Genomic DNA, 22,488 nt, shown 5'->3' with positions numbered 1-22,488 from the left:
TTACATATGGTCCGCACTATTGTATGGTGTGGAAGGCTAGACATTGAAGGTTAGCACAATGAATAGACTGGAAGCATTTGAAATGCGGATCTATCGGAAAATCTTAAGTCCCATAGATAGCAAGAAAAACAAACGAGGAAATTTTGAGAACGATAGGAAGAGAACGCGAATTGTTCGACGCGATGAAAGGTAAGAAAAGGTGTACTTGGGACATGTATTATGCAACGAAAGATACCATTTATTTCATATTTTCAGTTTAGCTAGATCATGATTCATCAAGTATCTTTATGATAGCAAATGACAGTAGTATTATGAAAGCAGATAGATAGTCCTTCATAATTGCGTAATCTTTAGAAACAACTTCGATCAAGGATTGTTACGTTGCTTCATATTAACTACACAGGTCTGCGCAATGGGCAAAATAGATTATTTAAACTCAGATTTATCTTTTTTTGTCGGTAATAAGTTTCTTAATAGTTTCTTTAGCACAGTACGATGACATCGCAGCGTATATAAAATTATAAGTATCACTTATTTTTAACATACATAAGAAACTTTTATTTTTACGGCAAATTGTGATGTTACTCTATATATATGATGTGATGTGATAATATATATGTGATGTTACTCTATACGCCCACTCTAATTTTTAGCTAGCGTACGAATAATATGCAAGATTGTCAAAACATAATTAGAAATCTGTGGAACTCTCTCATTATTTCTCATAAACCAATAACAAAGCATTTTTGATCGCCAATAATTATGAATCAATTGCGTTGTCTATTACTTTTAATGTCTTTGATCAACATGGAAATAAAAAAAAATATGGTTGAAGCGTAGCACAGACAGTAAGAAGCAAACACTATACAAAATGACCTGTTCGGTAGCAGTTGTTCTTTTTGCCTGGGTGCGATGCTCAATTTCCTGGTCACACTCTTCTAGTAGGGCTCCTATAGCGTTAACAACTAGGAATAAGATGTTCGTTTACAAAACAAAAAATGTAACCCAACCCTTATTTATAATGATTATTATAATGAAAAATTATGAAATAAGCGATGAAAAGCTTGAAAAGCAGCAAAAATTGTCAAACTTGCCGGGGGAGCCAAATAATTAAGCACAAACCCCTTTATTCCTGCAAGCTTTATAAGCGACTTCCTATGGAAGTGACAAAACTAGGTTAGGGGTGCATAACGGAGACTACTTGGCATGGTTTAGGTGCGTGCGAACCTTATTGGTTCTTCAACATTCCAAAAGCGGGGTTAAAAGGAGCGCACCTGCATGATTAAAGGAGCTTGCGCCATATGATTAACAATACGTTCCATGGCCAACTCGGTTTCGTGCAGGCGTTTGCGCAGTTGGTCCAGTTCTTCGTCCCCTGCGGGGTAGAGGGTAGATTTTGAAATTTTAGCTAATTTTACATTTGAAGTATTTTAAGTAGAATGTTAAGGCCACCAAAGTTGAATGCTTCCGCAATATACAGTGATGGTTAATAGTATGGTAAGTTTAAATTTTAAAATTCCTTTGCTTTGAATGGTACAGGTTAGGTGGACAACGATTAATTTACGTTTAATACTAGCTTGAAACACCGGCTAGACCGTGGGAACTTTGCCAGATCTTTTAATATTCATTTTGGACCAATTTAATTAAGGTTTTCTTATTTTTCTTATGTACCCAGGAATTTATTTATTTGTTATTATTATAATCGATCGACGAGAGTAACGACATCTTTGTTTATTAGGCATGTAAATAAAATATTAAAAATTCGTTGAGAAATAACTTAGTAGCTACTTTATTCTATCCTAGTAGACTAGTGTGCCCCGACACTGAGATAGTCTTACCTCACTCCCTAGTGAGGCGTGAAAATTATAGAAAAAGAACTCCTCTCTCAATATACACATACATATATACTAGAGGCGAGGGTGCAGAAAGTGCTTTCAATAGCCATAGCTCTTCATACCCGTCTAAGATACGACTCGTCCAGAGGGAACTGAAGGGACAGGAAGTCATTCTGTCAACCAAATTAAATACACTCAATCTAAAACAAATAACTGGCAATGGTGTAATCTTTAAACAATCAATTTCATAACCCAATGTCGAAGCACAAAATGCAACCTTAGCAATTGTGCATATATTCATCTTTATTTTATTATGGGTTATTGACATAATTTTTAAGCATAAATACAAGCCCGAAATCGAAGGAAAGCATCAGTTATTTGATAATAATTTCGAGCTGCTTCTCTATACTCAGGTACAAACCAGTTGAGCCTAACTCTGCTTTAACTGTAACTCTGCTCTTTGGGGGAATCGGCTGATCATAAGCTACCGGTCGGTTTTCTTATCTGAAGGGAGACTTCGCTCGAATAGCTAGATTCCGGGGAATCCCGAGGCATAGTTTTAGGGTGGATTTAGAACCTGATTTCTTAATTTAGGTATTTTCATTGTTGGCAGCGCTCCCTCAGCTAAAGACTAAAGTTAACTAATGGTTAAAGTTACACCCTGCACTACCCTCGGGCTATTGTGGTAAAGCCTCCTTGTACCGCTTAGATAAACACCTGGTTACCCAATACATGTATCAAAACAAACTAAGTCGTTTTCCTTGAACTATGTTCCTCCATCCCCGTACGCATATGATCAAGGAACCAGAGAGGCTTACTGTCCCTTTATAGCAGCTGTGAAGGAACCACCTTATCTAAGAGGAGTTGGAGGGCCAAGTCGACTGGACGGCGTAACAATCCAATCAACTAACAAAAAACTTTCAGCAGGCGCTGCGAAGCTTATAAATGCAGCAATTCTCAAATAGTTATTCTGGACTTTTTCGACCTGCTCAATGTAATTGTAACCAAACAACCGACCCATACTCCAAAATTGGCCTAATAATGGAGCAAAAATAAAGCATTCTAAAAGTTAACAACAGTCAACACTTGACATCGGAATGAAACCAAGCATCTTGACTGCCCAAGTCTTCAATTTTAGAGGTAATTGAAAGGTTATTTAATAAGTAAATAAAATTCGCCGTTTTTATCTATCTAGATTTTAATCCATCTTCATCATTTTTGCATCCTTAAAGAGTATTAGTTGCAAAACGCCTTCGTTTCCGCTGTAGCCACCAGCATTAAGAATTCCTAAAAGAAGGAATCTTCCTTAACGAACTGTAGCTCGCTCTTACGTAGTTATACTTACAATGCCGAAACAAATTATAATCTATTTTGACGTAATTTTTCAATACCAATATCTCACTTTAAAAATGATTATAAACCTTTGTTCTTAGAGGAACAATTGCACAATTAGTTTTTTCTCTGCGAATTTAAAAATGTATTTAATTAGTTTTTTTTTCTCTCTATTTGTTCTTTGGTTCATTTTTGTATCACTATTACTGCCTCTTTGTCAAAACATTTGTAATTATTATTATTATAAGGGTTAAGAGATAAAAGTAGCTTTAGCTAATTTTCGCCTTTTTAGGCAAATGTAATGTAATGTGTATCTGATACCAAGACATATTTATTTGTTTATTTATTTAACTGATACGTGTATGTCTTTGACTATGGGTACTAGATATATAAAATTATGGGTAGTAAAAAATAAGCTTTAATTTGGAGGATCAAATAAGAATATAAGAAAATAAGAATAATTAACGAATTTTGGCATTCAAAACATTATTTATTTCTTCATTCTCAGATCTCTCCCAATGATACGGTGTCAAAAAATATCACTTAACTGATTTTTCTTTATTTTGTTCCACCACTGATTAAAAATTTCACCTTAGTCCAAATGAAACATCTAGATCCGTACTTTGGCCTTTCCAGCTTTGCCTTGAAAAAGTTTTATGGCATTTATATTAATATTAGTGACATTAAGTATAAATCATATCATTTAAAAAATGATTGAAAATCCTCTTGTAGAAGAATAGCATCATTCAGGGTCTCAATACTTCTAAAGTGGTTGACATCAGCCGCAAATATTCGAACACTGCTATTTTTTAGATTTTTGACTAATTCAATTAAGAAAAGGCAAAACAATATAAGCGATAATCGTATTTTTGAAGTTTCTTTGATGGAATACATATTTAATCAGATAACGGGCCTGCGCGATTTACCGCTTCTCCTTCCAACAAATTCCGATATTCACTAAAGAAGAGGATTAACATTACCTTAAACCTTTAGTTTTTCCAGAAAGACTCCATGATTAACCTGATCAAAGGCTTTGAAAAAATCTGTATAAGTAAATATAATTAATTTTAAATCTGGTAAAGATCCAAGAATCTTCTAAATCTCCTAAATTGACCGCAAGGAAGTGAATTGTGAATTGTAAGACAAAGGGAAAACATGAAACTTTTAAATATTATAATAATTTTCAATGCAATGTTTTCAAACTTCTTCGATGAAAACCTTTTTCTTTATGGAAAATGTTGAGAAAATGCCGATCCTTTAATGCAAAATTGGTTTTATTGACAAAATTATAAATTATGAAATGATTTATAAAAATATTGACATTTTATAAGCTGTTATTATTATAGTTATTAGCGGGCAAATGAATTAAAAAGGTGATATTGCATAATGTACGAATTGTATTTGAATATTTCTATACTATAACCCACTTACTAGCATCCTTTTCTTTGCAACCTTGCAGCATAAATAAAGAATAAAATTGAAGATAAAACATAAAATAACATGAAATTTAAGTTGACTTACCAATTTTGCTAGTATCCTTAGGCCGGTTAAAATAGTGCTTATTGGCCTCAAACACTTCTTTATGAAACTGTTCATCAGTCTCACATGGCGGATATAATGGAGCACCTACATAATCTTCCTGTTTTTTCTTATATACCAACTAAAATAAATATCAATAAAAAAAATAAAATAATAAAATCAGTAATAGCTTTACCTTCATAATGTTATAAACGAAAAATATCACAAACCCAATAGTGTACATAGGCAGCAAAATGCCCGATATTCCATGGTTGTTGTGCTTTGATGGAGGAACCACGTGTCCAGCTCCACCCAAAGTAGGACGCATACCAGGGATGGGACCGGGCTATAAAAAATACCTTTTATTAATTATTTGCGACTTACAGTATGAGGCAATTCTGCTATAGTCTTTTACTACAGTCGATTAGAACACATCTTGACTTAAACTGATCTAAAATAAAACAACCTATAAAAAATCTATTTTTTGGCTTAAAGATTGGGTGCCAATCAATAAACCAATACCGCATCATATTACATCGAACGTGAAAATTAAAAACCTACAAAAATAATTAGAAAGTACTAAACTGATAAAATATAAACATCCTGCTGCTCAAATGTTCCAACCACGCGTTACATTGAATTTTCTAAAAATAATCTGGTTTTTCACGATATTTTTGCCATTGCAAATCGCATAAATAGATCTTTGGAAAGATATATACTCGTAAAAATGTGATTCACAAATTATATTTTATTTACGTAAATTGAGATCACGATGATGTTTATTTAAATATACAATTTCTCAAAGATGAATATACTCTAGTATTAATAAGGGATTTTTCAAATGAATTGGAGGCTACGTCACGCAATGTATTCTTGGCACCCGGACAAAATTTAATGCCTATTTTTATTATTTATTTCTGATCAAATGGCAATATTGCTTGATACATATTCACTTATTTTCTACATTTTCTCCTAAAGAACTTGAGTGATACTTATGGTTAGTTAAAGTTTGAAGCCAGCATTGCAGCAATTAGTGAACTAATTAATTATTCGCTATAGTTAATCTGGAATCCAAAAAGGCTTAAGAGTTTCAAAACTCCTACTGGCTCGCCCACCGATTGCTTGTTGGAGAGCCACCACTGAACTTATAAAATGGACCCATGAGCTAAATATAGTGGTAATATCATACACCAAGAGGAAATTGTCATAAACACACACCAGAGAAAATGAATGAAGTAATTGGTAAAAACCAACCAACAGATGACCCAGCAGTTCAACCAGAGGAAACAGATCATCTGCAGGACCAGCTTATTGACGATAACCATCAACTCGTATTCGATAAGTTCTATATCCTTCTTTCTTGTTATCGCATGACTTTATCGCATGTTATCGGAAGACTTTTGATTCTGTCTCTCATAACTGACTAATGAAAGTACTGGAAATTTACAAGGCATGTCCTAATAATAATAAGTATTTATTTCCAATAGGTTAATGTCCAATTAAAGGAAAATCAATTTACAATTGCATAGAAAAAAAAATTTGTAGTTCCCTTAAAGATAAAATTTAAACCAATAAGCACATTACAAAAGACAGGATAAAATATAATAATAAGTATAACTTAATAGCTAAAAATTAAAACTAAATACATACATACTTGCTAATTGCTTTAACTTTCCAAACCAACAAACAAATTCTACTCAAGCCTCCAGCCAGCGCACAGAACATAACAATTATGTGACAAATATAGGGGAATTTCTACATATATTTAAAAGTTACAATAAGCTACAATTGTTCATTTCACCCTTATCAGAGATGAGATTAAAATTTTTGGACATAATGAAAATGAGATCATGCAACATAATATTCGATCTTGCTTGGTCGGGAGCACAAGCAGGCTTATACCTTGCTTCCAGCCGGGGTACATGAAAAGATAATTATTCCAGAAGGATGGAGAAATCAATTTTGTTGTTAATGACCTTCCCCAGAAGGACCTTCCACAGAAACTGATTGAATGTAACGTCCGACGTTCAGCTAAGGGCACTCCTCCAAATCTTGATAACAGTAAAGTATGATATATACCTATACTATCTGGGTAGACACTATTCTCTCGGTATACCAAATATTTAAAAAAAATGCCTTTGAACGGCTTTCAGAGTGTTCACATGGCAAATGTAGTAGGGATTCCAAATTAAAGAGCCATACTCAAGTCTTGACGTGACAAAATTATAAAAAAGTGTTTTAATTGCTGAGGGGTTATTAAATAGTTTACAGTTTCTTAAGACAAATCCTAACATACTTAAGGCTCTAAAGGCAACATTCTCAACGTGCCTTAATGTAAAAGAGGTGTTACATTACCTTATGGGCAGAAGAACCAAAACTTCAACGATACATTAATGAGATTGGCAGCTCAGGAAGACCGAGGGTATATACAATATACATCTCTAAATCTTTATTACAGAGATTTAGAATTTAACATAAGCTCAGCCCAACAAGAACTAGCTGCATAGACGAAGCAAGCTCTACATTGCTCTACAAGTTTCCAAAGCGCCCACAGCCGGATAATGTTAACCAACCGTATTCGTTAGCATTGCTTAGAGCTGGTTACCTCTACCCAGATATCAAGGGTTTCTTTATGGTCATACAAGATAGAGTAGTAAGAACACTAAATTACGAAAAATACTCAACTCGAAGTCGAAAATAGATGCATAAAATATAATACAGTGGGTGAGTCGATAAAACACATCCGAACCATTGCAGCCAATAAAGCATTGCAGGTTACCGAGAACTTGCAGACAACGCCTATCTAAGTCGCCACAATCAAGCTGCTAACCATAATATAAATACGACTCCCAAGAAATACCCACAATGGTATTATACTAGAATCGACCCATAACGGATATGACAGGTGACTACAACAGACCTCATATAGTCATTATGAATAAAAATAGGAAAACTGGTCTTATTATCGAAATCTGTCAGTTGAACAAAGTTTCTACAATTCCATTGGTAATTTCGGCAAAGAGGATAATATCAACAAAAAGCTCTCTAAGAATATTCAGGATATCGGATTATCACCGACCATCATAATACATATGCAGAAGGCAATAATACTCCAAACCTGTCATATAGTCCGAAAATGAAACGCATGTTGATGAGGTTCAACAAAAGTATGTCTACATAGCGGCGTCGACCTACTGGTTGTCTTCGGAATAGCTTTTTCCCGAAACTAAAGGGTTTCTTGTGGCTATCCAAGATCAAGTAATACCAACAAGAAATTATTTAAAGTTTGTCGTACAAAGTGACAGATGCAGGTATGGATGTGAGACAACGGAGTCTATTCAGCATGTCACCGGTGGATGTCAAACTTTTGCACCAACGGAATATAAAGAACGACATGATCTAGTTCCAAAGATACTGCATCAAGAGTTCTCAGAAAAACTAAACTTCTTATCGGCAGCCATGGTGCCATATTATAACTATAAGCCGGAACCAGTTCTTGAAAATGACCAACACAAATTGTATTGGGATCGCACTGTACTCATAGACCAACGAGTACGTCACAATAGGACATAATCTAATACTAATCGATAAAATTTTAATTAATTAAAATAGAAAGACAACCATTATTGATGTAGCTATTCCCATAATAATAACAACCTAGGAGTAAAACCTAATGAAAAGATACTTCAATTTAAATCGTACAGGGATCTAGAACACCAGATACTAAGACAATGGGAAATGAGAGAGGTGTGGACAGTTCCAATTATTGTGTCAACAACAGGAGTAATACCAAAGAGCCTGATCGAAAACATGAAACTGCTCAACCTCAAGAAAAGCATCTATAAGCTGATGCAGAAGCCGACGCTATTATCCACATCTCAAATCTTCAGAAAGTTCATTCGAAACGCAGATGACATCAACTAGTTTAAAAAACACATTATGTACTTTTAGTCTAAGTTTATTTTTGTAAATAAAGGTAAAAAACAGAGTGCGATAACATGGAAAGGACTTCATCAGAGCTTCATCCTTCTGATATCTGATATATCTGGGATAAGTGAACGACGAGTCAGTGACTTTTAACCGATAGCAGGAACAACTCCGGCAACATCAGCATCAAAAACATACAAATAAAAAGTGGCAGCTACCAAAGAGATTCCTTGTTGTTTTGTGTACCATTGTTTCCTCTCAGCACCATACTAAACAGAACAGGATCGAATTCTTAGACCAATCCGACGTTTATACCTTGCGATAGATTAAAATGATGGACTATAACACAAACGAACGGATTAAGAATAATTAAATGTTAAAAGAATGAAGGTATGGTCTACAGAGACCCGCAAAACCACGTTAACGATGATCTTGGCCATAGCAGTGGAGATGAAGAAACAGAAGACCGTAACTTATACAACATCCGAAATACCAAATAAAAGATGGCCTAATGGAAAAATGGAGAAGTTGAAACCCAATTTGCAAAGAAAGACAGAAAATGAGACAATAAAAAGAGGCACTGATAAAGTATGCCAACAAACATCTCATAGTAACAAGTGCGCTGTCATATCAACAAAATATATGTAAGCAAAAATGGAAACTAGCTGTGAACAAAAATGCAGACTCAGTGAAATCATTCATCATATAATTTTTGGGGCCCTATTGTGGCAAAAAAGAATACCTGAACCACCTATATTTTGTTGTATAGATTACAACAAAATAATTGTAATTGTTGTAATCTATAGACGGTGCCTGAACCGACTTAACATATTAGCAAAACACGTTCACTGGAACATCTGAAAACACTACAACATAGATATAAATGAGAAATGGTACTGGTGAAGTTATCATCATGTAAGACACCCATACTTATACCAACAAAACAATTACAGCAAACATACCAAACCTAGTGATTAACAACAAGAAAAATGAAAAATGTCTCCTGATCGATATATGAGTTCTATCGGACTACAACATAACGCAGAAAGAGGCAGAAAAACAACTTAATAAGTACAAAGGTTTACCAATAGAAATACAGAGAATGTGGAACATGGGTACCAAAGTTATCCCTATTATCATCGGTGCAACTGACAGATTTAAAAGAAGTTCCAGGAAAACATAACCGCACCAAAAATAACACCATATGTGAATGGTGTACACAATTCCGTCGTAGCTCCGTACTCAACCAATCGCATTCAAACAATTGATCATAGATAAAAATAAAGAATTCAAGCAGTAAAGTTTTTGTTTTTTTTTACCATGATAACCATACAATATTTTTAGCCGAATAACATGAGATATAAATCTTAGAGAGCGACCAAATATAAAATGATACAAGGAATAACTGCAGTTTATTACGAAAGCAATAAATCGTTAAAAAATTATACTTGGTTTGTTCGTGCTCTCTTTAAAAAGCAGGGATAGTACAAAATACAAAAGTTTCATTATGAATGCAAAAAATGTGTTTCGATAACTTTGGCACCCTTTAACTTTGCTTGGTTATATAGCTTCACTCCCAAACGTAAATCGTAGAGAACTTATAATTATTTTTTCTGTTCAATAACTTCTCCTATTAGGTTTAGCGCTTACCGTTTAGCGAGAAAATCAACTTCCCAGTTCTGCAATCATTTTGGAGTTCTCCAAAAAACGGCAAGGAGGGAAGGATATACATTTTTGTTTGTAAGCTTTTATCATAGACCACTAACGGCTGACTGTTATATAATTTTGAATAGATATAATTTTATTATGAATCACCTTTCATTTCTTATTCATTCCTCATACCTCGGCAATAATAGTTCTTATAAAAACTTCGTCTTGAAATTGGAATCAATGTTTGGTTAAAATAAGTCTACATCAAAAAGTAAGTTTTCTTAGTCTAACTTTTTTTCACCGAGTCTCACCTAGCTTTATAGCATGGCTTGGAATAAATGACAAGGGTTGAGAAAAATACGACAATTTAGTACTCGGCTGGGAAGGTTATTTTACCAATTTTTTGAGACGCCTAGTAGCCTAGTAAAGTGATTTTTTCCAAATTTTTCAACTTTAGAAAAGCCTGGTCAGAGCTTCCCTTCGAATAAAGAAACAGTAGGGTATAAGATTACATTTTTTAATGTAATGTATAAATTCCCAAGGTCAGATTTAGAAAATAATTTGATATTTAAAACCCGGAAACAAAAGTACACAGATCACAGCGTTTTTTTTTATTTTCACATTTAAAGCGTAAACCTTGCTGGTTTGCTTTTACAGTTTTTCATGGGCCATTATTTTTAAATTAAACAAGGAATTTTAATTTTTTGTCCAGTTATTAAAAAAGAATAACTAAATCAATTTATGGTGGTTACAAACTAAGATTTTTGTGTCAAAATTAATTAAAAAGTCAAATGTTAAAGAAATGAAAAAGGTCCTAACTCCCAAAAACTCTTCGATTTTTTAAATTAATTAAAAAAAAACCTTAGTTTGTAGAGGTTTGTAAACATCATAAATTGATTTAGTTATTCATTGTTACTATATGTACCAAAAATTATTAAAATTTCTTGAGAATTCCACGAGATACGGGCTTTATATTGATTAAATAACAGCGGGCGCGGACTATAACTGCGTTCTCGATTTTGGTCGCTGGATATCGACCGGTCTGTATAAATAACTATAAGATATATCTTTTAGGATACTAAAATTCCTATAACGTGCTACACAACAATTATATGATCCTTATACAACCAAAAAGGGCCCATTTTTATAGAACAGTTTGGTAGTATAACAGTTCTATTAAAAGTGTATACGACTGTTTTATGTATGTTTCTTCAGCTACTATAAAATGGTTTTATAGTGTGTCACGTTGTCACATCTATAAAATGGGATTAAAGCGGCACTATAAAAGTCTTATAAAATGTTTGTATAATGCATTATATGCAAAACATTTTATCATTTAGCAGCTTAAAAAGCATTTTATTTTTTAGTGCAGAAAATTAGAACCAAATTATATTTTAAGCATGTTATTGTGAAAAAATCTAGAGGTTATGCATTGCATTGTTGTAAAAATGGAGACTTGGGCGGATATCGGTCGTAAAAATATGGCGGGGCAGTTATAATATAGCATATTTTATTAAATCATTTGGAAGGTTTGAATTGCACAAATTTTAATGCGGCGCAAATTTTATTGATAGATTGTAGGCATGTGTTTGAAAAAAAAATGAAGCGCTTTAATTTTGGTTAAGTTTCACCACGTAAACATTTAAAAAAATATAATATTTTTTTTCTTAAAATTCTTTTTTTTAATGATTTTAATGGTTCATTACAGCATGTGACGATCCTTTCACAATATAATTCTCTAAATAATAATAAAGTCACTTTTTTCAATTTAGTCTCATGTTTCCAACTTAATTGTTCATAATGGCGGAGATAGGCAATACAAGAATTCCTTATTTAAACATGGCGATTTATAATACAACAATTTTATCCCGAATAACTGCCTTAAAGAATGTTTCATTTGAAAATAAAACGGTATACGATAAAACTGTTTTATAACGAAGAATATATAGGCACTATACAACTGTTTTTGTATTTAAAAAAAATAAAAAAATTTTGTAAGTAATAATAATATTGAGATTCACGAAAACTAGAGGTTGCCAGATCTTATATGGTACCTAATAAAAATTTAAACTTTTAAAACATCTGATAAATATTTAATAGTAGGCGTTCTCGGAAACACTGATCCGGTTGACCCAATCATCAGCTGATATCACATATCTTTTTTCAATAGTGTTCATTAAAGAAAGATGCAAGATAATGATTGACAGCTGATGATTGGGTTAATCGCATCAGTGTTTCCGAAAACGCGTAGTAATAGTAGAGCGCTCCATAGTAATATCAAATATTATTATAGCTAAAGGCAAATAGATAGCTTATCTAAATTGAACGCCGCCGCCGTGAATCGCTCGGAGATAACAATGCCGGTAACCCTCGTGACGTCAAAAACTACAGTTCTAATAAATGGGAATATCCAATTATCTGTCACTCGGGGATCTTTTGGTAGGAAATTTGGAATAGCTTCATTCCATATGGTAAAAAGCTCCCTTAATGCTGAATGTGTAATATTATAAGAGGTTGCCCAAGTAATAAGCCGCTTTCTAATTTCAATTTTTTTCTTAGTTTCAGAAAGCAATTTTGTATTTTCTTCGTCATCGGTAGAAATCGGACCATCATTTACATTATCAAAAGAAGTATCCTCAGATTCCAGATTTGGAATATCCATACTATTACTATTATTATCTGGTTTGTCTTGTGGGATCGGAGGAATTATGTTCTCAAGCTCTGTGGTATCAGGCCTACTTCCATTAAAATGAGAACAAACAATCTCTGGATTACTTGCAAGAATTTATTGATATTTTTTCTTACAAGCTCTTTTAATATTGCCACTGCGTTTGTTAATTTTTTTCCACTGAGAATTCATTATTAAGTATTATTATTTTAATTAAATTTGTCACCCATCAAAATAAAATATTTTAGTGCAAAAGTGAGGTTACGGCATTCACTTCACTCTTATAACGCAGATCTTAGAACAAATTTATTCTGTCAGACACTGTTTTATCCTATAAGGTATTTATAAAGGAGAATATCGTATAGTATCTAAAGTTCACGTATAAAAGTGTTTTATTATGCAGTGCAATTCAATGCTATAAAATATTTATTATGCAACACTATACAGCTCTTATAAGACAATCTTAAGTAACTATTTTATTGTGCTCTAATATAGTATATTATAGAACTCTTATACAATAGGTATACAGGTCTTATAAAATTATATTTTTGATATTGTATAAAACTTGCTTATAACGTATTATATAATTTTAAAAGAAATTATCGTATATTGCGTTATAGGATATATCGTAAAAGCCAATATAAAACCATTTAATACAACAATTTTATTTATAGAACAAAATTATCCCAACAAAAGGCTTAATAAAAACAAATAGTCCCTAAAACAACGCTATTCGATTGTTATACAATAATTCGGTTCTTTTAGAATTCCATTTTGCTAGTTGGGCTGGTTCGAATAAGCGAAAATTTTAATTATAACAATATACTTAACAACACACTTTTATTAATATTTTCCTAAAATAAATAAAAAATCTTAATTTTCGTATCCAATAACCAGTAGATATTTCACAAATATATCGTCTTTTATAATCTTATAACCTATAACGATGACACCTGTGAAAGGAACGATTTGAATTCAATTTTTCCCAATATATGTGACCTTAGCAAAAATGAAGTTTTTAATTTTATTATTAAGTAAAAACACGCAGTGAAATCGCTTAACATATCTTTTTAATACTATATGAAAAGTACACTATCTAAAATCCAAAGGTAAACAACGAGCGTAGTTGCCAAATATCTTTATCGAGAGTATATTTCAGGACCAAATTTACAGCGTTGCCGTTCTGTGTGGAAGTTTGGCAACGTAAAGAATCTAAATTAAATTATAATTATTATTAGTTTTTTTCTAATAAAATTGAGTAATCATTGGCAACAAGGAATACTAAACATGTGTATCAACAAAATATTTCCTATGCCATGATTGCCTATGTAGCTGTTGCGCTCAATCCAAAACAGCCAATGTTTACTCTAGTGTATTCTATGTTCTAAGGCCATTATATAATTCTTGGAAGGTGACATGTTTTTTTAATTTTACCCGTAATATTTTGACTGTGTAGTAACGTAGAGAACATTACCTAACTGGTAAACAAACCCATACGGTCTAATTTAATTTCGTAAGGATTTTAAAATCAGCTTATTTGCAATGCATGTGTATTATTAAAGTCTATAATATGTAAGGAACTTCTGATTCAAAAATAAATCGAAATTGGAGAACATCCAATTTTTACAACCTGCATTCCTGCAAGTAATTGAGAATAACTCTTTATGTAAAGAAGGATAGAGCAGTAAGTAAAAGTGTAGTTTTGTACATAAATAATTATCTGAAAAACCAGAATTCACTTATTCTCGCGATCATCCGCCTTTACCCTGATTATCTCTGATTCTCTTAACCACACATCTCATGATAGTACTAACTAATAGATGCTTTAAAGGGTATACATCATTTATTGTTAAACACTCGGCTACGTCTGAGCAAGATTTCCAACTGAAATGTTCTCTTGGCCCTCTTGAAAAATAGGACATCATCCGCTATTTAAGCTTCGAGTTTCGTCAGATTTGGCATGTGTACAGGGTGGTGCGATTTCGACTGTTTTGACAGAAAACTCGTATTTTCCGAACAGATAGAAAAAAATTGACATGTCAAACTGTCAAACTGTTTGGCCGCTAGGGGGCGTTTCTTGAATTTGGTCGATTTCGGTAATTAGCCATAACTTTTTTGCTATTAAAGATAATTGACTTCTGAAAACACTTTCTCGAAATACTTTTTAATAATAAATATTTTTATGTTATATATTTTTATACAGGGTGTTTCATAAAGTTAATATTCCAAAAAGTTTTTTTTTATGGAACACATATTATTTTCTTATAAATTCTTAAAGCCCTTGATATCCTCTTTTCAAAAATATATAATACCATATACCTCATTTTAGCTGTTTCCGATATTTCCGATATTACATTGTCATTTTTCCATTTTCCAAATCTTTTAATTTTTATAGAAGTAGGCTTTGGTAAAAAACAGCACATATCATATGTGACAGCCAGATAGAAAATTGTTTATTTCTCCTGTCAGTAACATATTTGAATTTGCTGTATTTAGAGCTATATACAGTGTACTCCGTCTATAACGTACATGGGATGTAACGTACTTCCGGTTATTACGTACTTATAATTCGGAACCCGCCCAAATAGTCTTGTCATTTTACTGGATATAACGTACTAACTAAAATTTTAACTCCGGCTATAACGTTCAATATTTTTGCCCGATTGACAGTAATTTTCCACCTCTGTCGGGGATTCCCATTAATCGATACTGAGAAGATTCTCTGTCGTCACGCATTAGCACCGAGGCCACCGGGGATTTCCAGTTCTCGACTCTGAGAATTTTTATAGAACATGCAAAATGAGATGACCGGTAGTTTTAGATTGGACATTGCGTGTTATTGTGCGAGTGCGAGTTTTAGTAGTTTTTTTGGTAAAATGACGGATAAGCGTAGAGCTATAAATTTGAAAGAAAAAATAGACATCATTAAAAGTATTGAAAGTAGCATTAACAAATCGGAAATTGCGAGAAGGGAAAATATGGCAAAAACAACAGTTTCTACAATTTGGAGCAATCGTGAAAAAGTCAAGCAAGCAAGTGAAAATAAATCGCAAAGAATTAAGAAAATTAGGAATCCCGTACGCCCAGATGTGGATCAAGCTCTTATTCGATGGTTTGAGGTGAGAAGAACCGAAAATATTCCTATAAGTGGACCACTTTTAAAAGCAAAAGCGGAAGATTTATCTAAGGGATTACACGGTAGAGATTTTAAGTGCTCTACGGGTTGGCTCGAGGGTTTTAAAGTTCGTCACAACATCAATGTCGGCAAAGTGTCCGGTGAAGCAGGAGATGTTTGCAGGGAAGCTGTGGTGAACTGGTTAACCGAGAAATGGCCAGGTATTGCACAAAATTACAGCTGTGAAGATATTTTTAATGGGGATGAGACCGGACTATTTTACAAGATGACTCCAGACCGTACACTGAAATTTAGAGGAGAACAGTGTGTGGGAGGCAAACAATCAAAGCTAAGATACATCGTTTGGGTTTGTGCAAATATGACAGGTAGTGAAAAATGTAAACTTCTTATCATTGGTAAATACGAACGACCGAGGTGCATGAAAAATATTAAAAACCTGCCTGTTATTTATAAATCGAATAGACGCGCATGGATGACTTCAGACATTTTTATTAATTATTTGAAAGAGTGGGATGAAAAACTAAGACATCAAAAAAGAAAAATATTGCTTCTAGTGGACAATTGTGCAGCTCATCCAAAGAATGTAGATCTGGCAAATATCAGATTAGAATTTTTGCCTCCCAATTGCACTTCTGTCATACAACCAATGGATCAAGGCATAATAAAATGCCTGAAAACCTATTACCGTATGTCGCGAAAAGGTGGTTCCTATTAAAAGACAATTTTTTTGTTGAGATTCGACGAGAAAAGGGTATACTTTGGCAATAAAAGTGATGAATGGCACCTTACCTTTGGAATTTCTGGATGTGAGTGTCGCAGGGATCCCTGATTTCCTCTGGAGAACTATACTGGATTCTGCTTGTTTCAAAGCATTCACTTAGATTAGATTTTCTTAAAAACAATGTGGACTTTTGCGAAAAAGAACTTGCGAAGAACTACCTTTTGAGAATTACTTTTTTAATATGCTTGGAGAGAGAGACGACTGGTGGCGCTTCAATCACAAGACTGCTAAGTCGTCTGCGCATCCAGGTGCCAACCAAGTATTGCCAATGCATAAATATAAAAATTTAACTTTAGACGCGGGAAATAATTGTTGCAGCGACACCGTAGATATTTTATGTATCGCCTAATTCAAGCATTGGATAGTGAGAAAACGTTCAATCTAACAATTCTAGACTCGATAAAAATAATTTGCGAAATCTTGGAATGAGGTTTCACAAAAAACGATTCAAAACTGCTTTTGACATGCTGGTCTAGTGAAATCGATCGAGGAGTTTGATTCAGATGATGACTGCGATATTCCGCTAAGTTATTGGTTGCAAAATCACTGCCAAGACGTAATTATTGTAGAAAAATATCTTCCTGAACTAGATAATTTTACGACCATCGACGATAATCTGGTAGCAACGGAGACCTTAACGGATTGCGACATTATTGCCGAAGTTATAGAATCAAACTGTTCAACGAATGATTTAAGACCCGATAACGAAAGCGGCGATGATGATGGACCAATGAACGAACCCATTCCAAGTTATTGTGAAGCACTTTGTGCAATTAAAACTGTTACGAATTTCTTACAATATACTGATTACGGATCTGATGATACAATTTTACAAGCCTCGTTAAAAGTTGAGAAGCACATCGAGAATTTCAAATTGTGTAAAAAAAATCAGCAAACAAATATAACACGTTATTTTTTTTGAAAAATCGTAACTAATAAATAGTACAGATTTATTCTGATATATGTATCCTATTTCAATGTTATATGTTACATATTAACATTATATCTTTTTTTGTATTTAATACTTAGAATGTATTTTTTGTTAATTTAGTCCTTTAATTAAAACAAATAAATCTTTACATATTTATTTTTATGGGTTTCTTTTATAGCGTACCTCCGGTTATAAAGTACTAATTTTATTCACCCTAGAGGGTACGTTATAACCGGAGTTCACTGTAGTGCTCAAATATTTAGAGAATTTAAAAAAAAATTATGAGAATTACGAAAAAGTTGACATGTTAAAGTGCTATTTTCTGTCTAATGAAAATTCCGAGGCAGCCATTGAATTATATTTAAATACTTTTCCTGAACGTCGTCAACCAGATAAAAGAATATTTCCAGTGTTAAAATTAAATCTTGTGAAGCACGGAAGTTTTAAAAAGCCAAGGCCCAAAACTTATGCTGTTGATGTTGAAGCTGAAACTCAGGAACTTAATATAATAGGTGAGGTTTTAGATCATCCTAACAAGTCTCATCGAGCAGTAGCAGAGAAAATAGGTGTTGAGAAAACCAAGAGTTTTAAAAACGCTTAAAAGGCACAAATTTAAACCCAACAGGGTTAGAAAAGTTCATCACCTTCAGGATGGCAACTTTCAGAGAAGAATTGCATTTTGCGATTGGTATGTCAATAAGTGCAGATTGGACGAGAACTTCCATAATAACATTATTTGGACAGATGAAAGCCGAATAGACACTTCAGGAATATATAATAGGTATAATTCCTATTACTGGACTACAGAAAACCCACATGTAGTACGCGCGAACAGACAGGGACGGCTGGGCTTCAATATATGGGTTGGAATTTTTCGAGGTAGATTTTTGGGTCCTCATTTTTTTAATGAAATGTTGACTGCCCAAGATTATGTAAATATTTTACAAACATATGTTGCACTATTTTTGTAAAATTTACCATTAGCGAGAGTTCGAAACACGTATTATCAGCAAGACGGTTGTCCTTCGCACAACGCACGAATTACGACTGATTTTTTAAATCAGGAATTTCGGGATCATTGGATTGGTACTAGGGGACCTATATTGTGGCCTGCTAAGTCTTGTGACCTAACGCCGTTAGATTTTTTTATGGGGGAGATTGAAGGATTTAGTTTTTAAAGGAAGAACTATCGAAACACGGGAAGAGTTGCAAGTAGCGACTAGGCAAGCTTTTCGTGCTATTAGACCTCTTGAGCTTATAAACGCTTGTAAATTAGTTAGAAAAAGGTGTTATGTATTCGAGAAGGAGGTGTTCGTTCAGTTTAAACACCTACTTAGAAAAAAATGGTTCTAGTTTGTAATATTAGTTTATAATTATTATTAAACTCTGTAAATATGCCTAGAAATGATTGTTAATTGCTTTATTTTTTTATAATATGTCGAAAAATATTAAGTTTATAATATAAGTGAAGTAAATTTATCCATAGCCTACTTTTATAAAAATTAACAGACTTGGAAAATGGAAAAATGACAATGTAATATCGGAAATATCGGAAACAGCTAAAATGAGATATATGGTGTAATATATTTTTGAAAAGAGGATATCAAGGGCTTTAAGAATTTATAAAAAAATAATGTGTTCCATAAGAAAAAAAAAATCTTTGGAATATCAACTTTATGAAACACCCTGTATAAAAATATGTAACATAAAAATATTTATCATTAAAAAGTACTTTGAGAAAGTGTTTTTAGAAGTCAATTACCTTTAATAGCAAAAAAGTTATAACTAATTACCGAAATCGACCAAATTCAAGAAACGCCCCCTAGTGACCAAACAGTTTGACATAGTAAAATTTTGATAACTTTAATTTATTTTTTACAAAATTTGAGCTCATGACATATAAGTCAATTTTTTTCTATCTGTTCGAAAAATACGAGTTTTCTGTTAAAACAGTCGAAATCGCAACACCCTGTCCATTGAATACGAGTTTTTTTATATAAAAATTTAGTATATTATACAGGCCATAAAATAATACTACATTCAAAATCTATATCTACCCATTCCTAAATATTTATGCAGAGTTTTTCATTAATATTGCGAAAAAATTCAGGAGTATGCTATGTCCAAAAATGTTTCGTTTAATAGATATAGAGTGTTCAAATTCTGCTTATAGTTTTTCTAAATAATTTTTAAAATTATGCCGATATTTGTTAATCAAATTAATCAAAATTGGTATCCGGGTGTTTTTTGACATGCGGAATTCGAATTTATCGATTTAGTCGAAGTTTTTTACACTTTTGATGTTACAAAAAGAATCTGTAAAAACATTTCTAATACACATTTCTGATGGCAGCAAAAATAAATTATAGAAGGTAGAAATCCCCCTATGTACATAAGTAATACCGAACCTGTCTTGCTTTGATGTTATCAACTTTGTTGATTGAGCGATATGCATTTTTTTTTCGGCCTAGTTATTCTATAACAACGAAGCAGGTGTCTTTATGATGAAAAATTTTCTGGCTTCATTATCCCGCATCTTACGATGTTTGCCCGTTTTTAACTCTTTAAACCAAACTCTTATACAGTTATCAGAAAGACGCTATGGACACATGACAATCATTTAGAAAATCCTCATCTACGGACACATGACAATCAACATGCAATTTTAAAAGGCTGTCATCATCACCGTTCTTTTTTAAACTTTTGGGTCGAAATGTTTTACCGAGGAGTACTGGACTTAATTGTCGTTTTCTTTAAAATGAATTACCGATACTTGTGGATGATATTCCACACCAATTGAGAATGAAAATGTCCTTCATGCCCGATGGTCCTCCACCTCATTTCAGTTTAGTTGCACCTAAATATTTTAACATGGTTTATTTATTCAGTCGAGAAGGAACTGAACCTTGGCCTCCGAAATCTCCAGACTGTGGTTCCTTGGATTTTTTGCTCAAACATTTAGTTTATAGTAGCTACCCCAGTTAACCCCAGTAGAGAATGTGGAAGAATTACGGAATCGCATGATCGCGTCCTGTGAAACAATTAGTCTCACAGCCGGAATATTTGAACTTAATTTCTGAGGGGGATTCAATATTAACATGTAGAATCCAGATCTCTAATTAAAATAAGAAAGTTGATGATGATATCCCGAATCCAATCTAATGCATTGATTATTTTAAATTCAAATATCTCAAAGGTGGTGACTAGTAATGACTTCTACCAATACTTCTTCTTTTTTTTATGCGAGAATGATAGATAATTGTTTATTTTTTAACCTTAAAGTGCTAATTTAAGCTTAAAAATGTTTCACGCATCAAAAGTGTATAAAACCGTGTAGGCAGCGCTACTTACAAATGGGAGCCCAATTATATTAAATTCAAATTTAAAATATCAAAAAACCTTTAGATACACACAACCTGTATTATCACGAAACTAAATCTAAAACCCAATGATATATGTATATGTGCTTTGCTTCCAGCTGGCGCCGCCGTCGTGCCTTGTTGGTGTACTTGCTGTACTGCGGGACACTTTCTGAGCTTCTTAAATATTCGGCACTGGGCTTCATATCTTGGAGGAAGGAGAAGACATTTTGGAGAGGATTGTTTTTTAACATGTTTTGTTTATGATATGATTGGTTTTTCCGCTTAAACTAACCAAATTTTGTTTGATTAGTATAAGCGAGTATTTTTAGAATGTTACAAAAATGATTTTAGAAGGGCGTGGTTTCATGAATGCATAAAAGCGTGGGGCATCCTAAATAGTTCGAAGTGTAGTTTCCACCACACTTGCAAGATATTGGGGAGGACTTGGTAGATTTGGGACATTCGGAGTAATATGCGATTTGGACACAATTGTTCAAATAATTGTACAACAACCTGAGTTGTACAACAAACAAATTGTACAACTCAGGTTTTCCACCTATTTAAACCACATAATGTTCAGCTTGCAACAGACTCGATTAATTTTGATTTGGAGCAGATAATGAATTTCTCCGGTGGACATAATTTGCAGATAAACCCTATTATAAAACTAAAGTTCTATTGTTTGCGGGTCGCAATCAACGGCATAATATAGAAAATACACTTAATATTACGCTTAATAATACTACTCTCACTTTTCCAAATCACGTAAAAATTTTGGGTCTTATTGTTGACACATCTCTCAGATTTAGGGATCACTGCAATATATTATTACAAAAATGTTATTTACGCTTGCGAATGCTAAATAAAAGTATTTTAAATTACAAAACAAGAAAAAAGCTTTCTGAATCCTTCGTGATGCCTATCATTAATTATTGTATAATTGTGTATTACCCATGTCTAGATAGAATAACGGAAAATCGCTTGCAGCATATCCAAAACACATGTTGTCGTTTTATTTATAATCTTAGGAAATACGAACATGTATCTCATGCCATACTTCAACTCAAATGGCTAAAAAATGTAGATATAATTAAGTTGTATTTATTAGTATTTTTGTATCGCCTATTTAAAACACGCATACCTGTATCTTTGTGTGAAAAGATAATTTACAGATCTGAGCTCCACAGTCGTAATATAAGGTATAATATACTTTCAATGCCACATCACACTACGTCAATGTTTGAACATTCTTTCACCTATCAAGCTGTGATTCTATTTAATCGTTTTAGGCCTAATTTTCACGTTACCATTTATTGTTATCGAAGATTCTATAAAGATCTATTTTTGG

At 33.1% G+C, this 22,488-nt stretch overlaps 1 protein-coding gene across 9 annotated transcripts in view; it reads right to left on the bottom strand.

Annotated features, from left to right (window-relative positions):
* LOC126736793 (titin) overlaps positions 1-22,488 on the bottom strand; it is a 60,085-nt gene that overhangs the window by 13,032 nt on the left and 24,565 nt on the right. For 4 of the 9 annotated variants that reach the window (XM_050441335.1, XM_050441334.1, XM_050441342.1 and 1 more), the window contains 4 exons: positions 4,882-5,031; positions 4,689-4,827; positions 4,599-4,619; positions 1,275-1,375 (listed from right to left, as the gene is read on the bottom strand). In XM_050441335.1, coding sequence (XP_050297292.1) covers positions 1,275-1,375; positions 4,599-4,619; positions 4,689-4,827; positions 4,882-5,031 — 411 coding nt within the window. Of the gene's footprint in view, positions 1-876; positions 966-1,274; positions 1,376-4,598; positions 4,620-4,688; positions 4,828-4,881; positions 5,032-22,488 lie in introns of all 9 variants that reach the window. The other 5 variants (XM_050441337.1, XM_050441339.1, XM_050441338.1 and 2 more) reach the window with 5 other exon arrangements.

This window comes from Anthonomus grandis, chromosome 5, assembly GCF_022605725.1.
Source record: "Anthonomus grandis grandis chromosome 5, icAntGran1.3, whole genome shotgun sequence".
NCBI lineage: Eukaryota > Metazoa > Arthropoda > Insecta > Coleoptera > Curculionidae > Anthonomus > Anthonomus grandis.
This window is presented reverse-complemented; position numbering and strand designations above follow the sequence as displayed.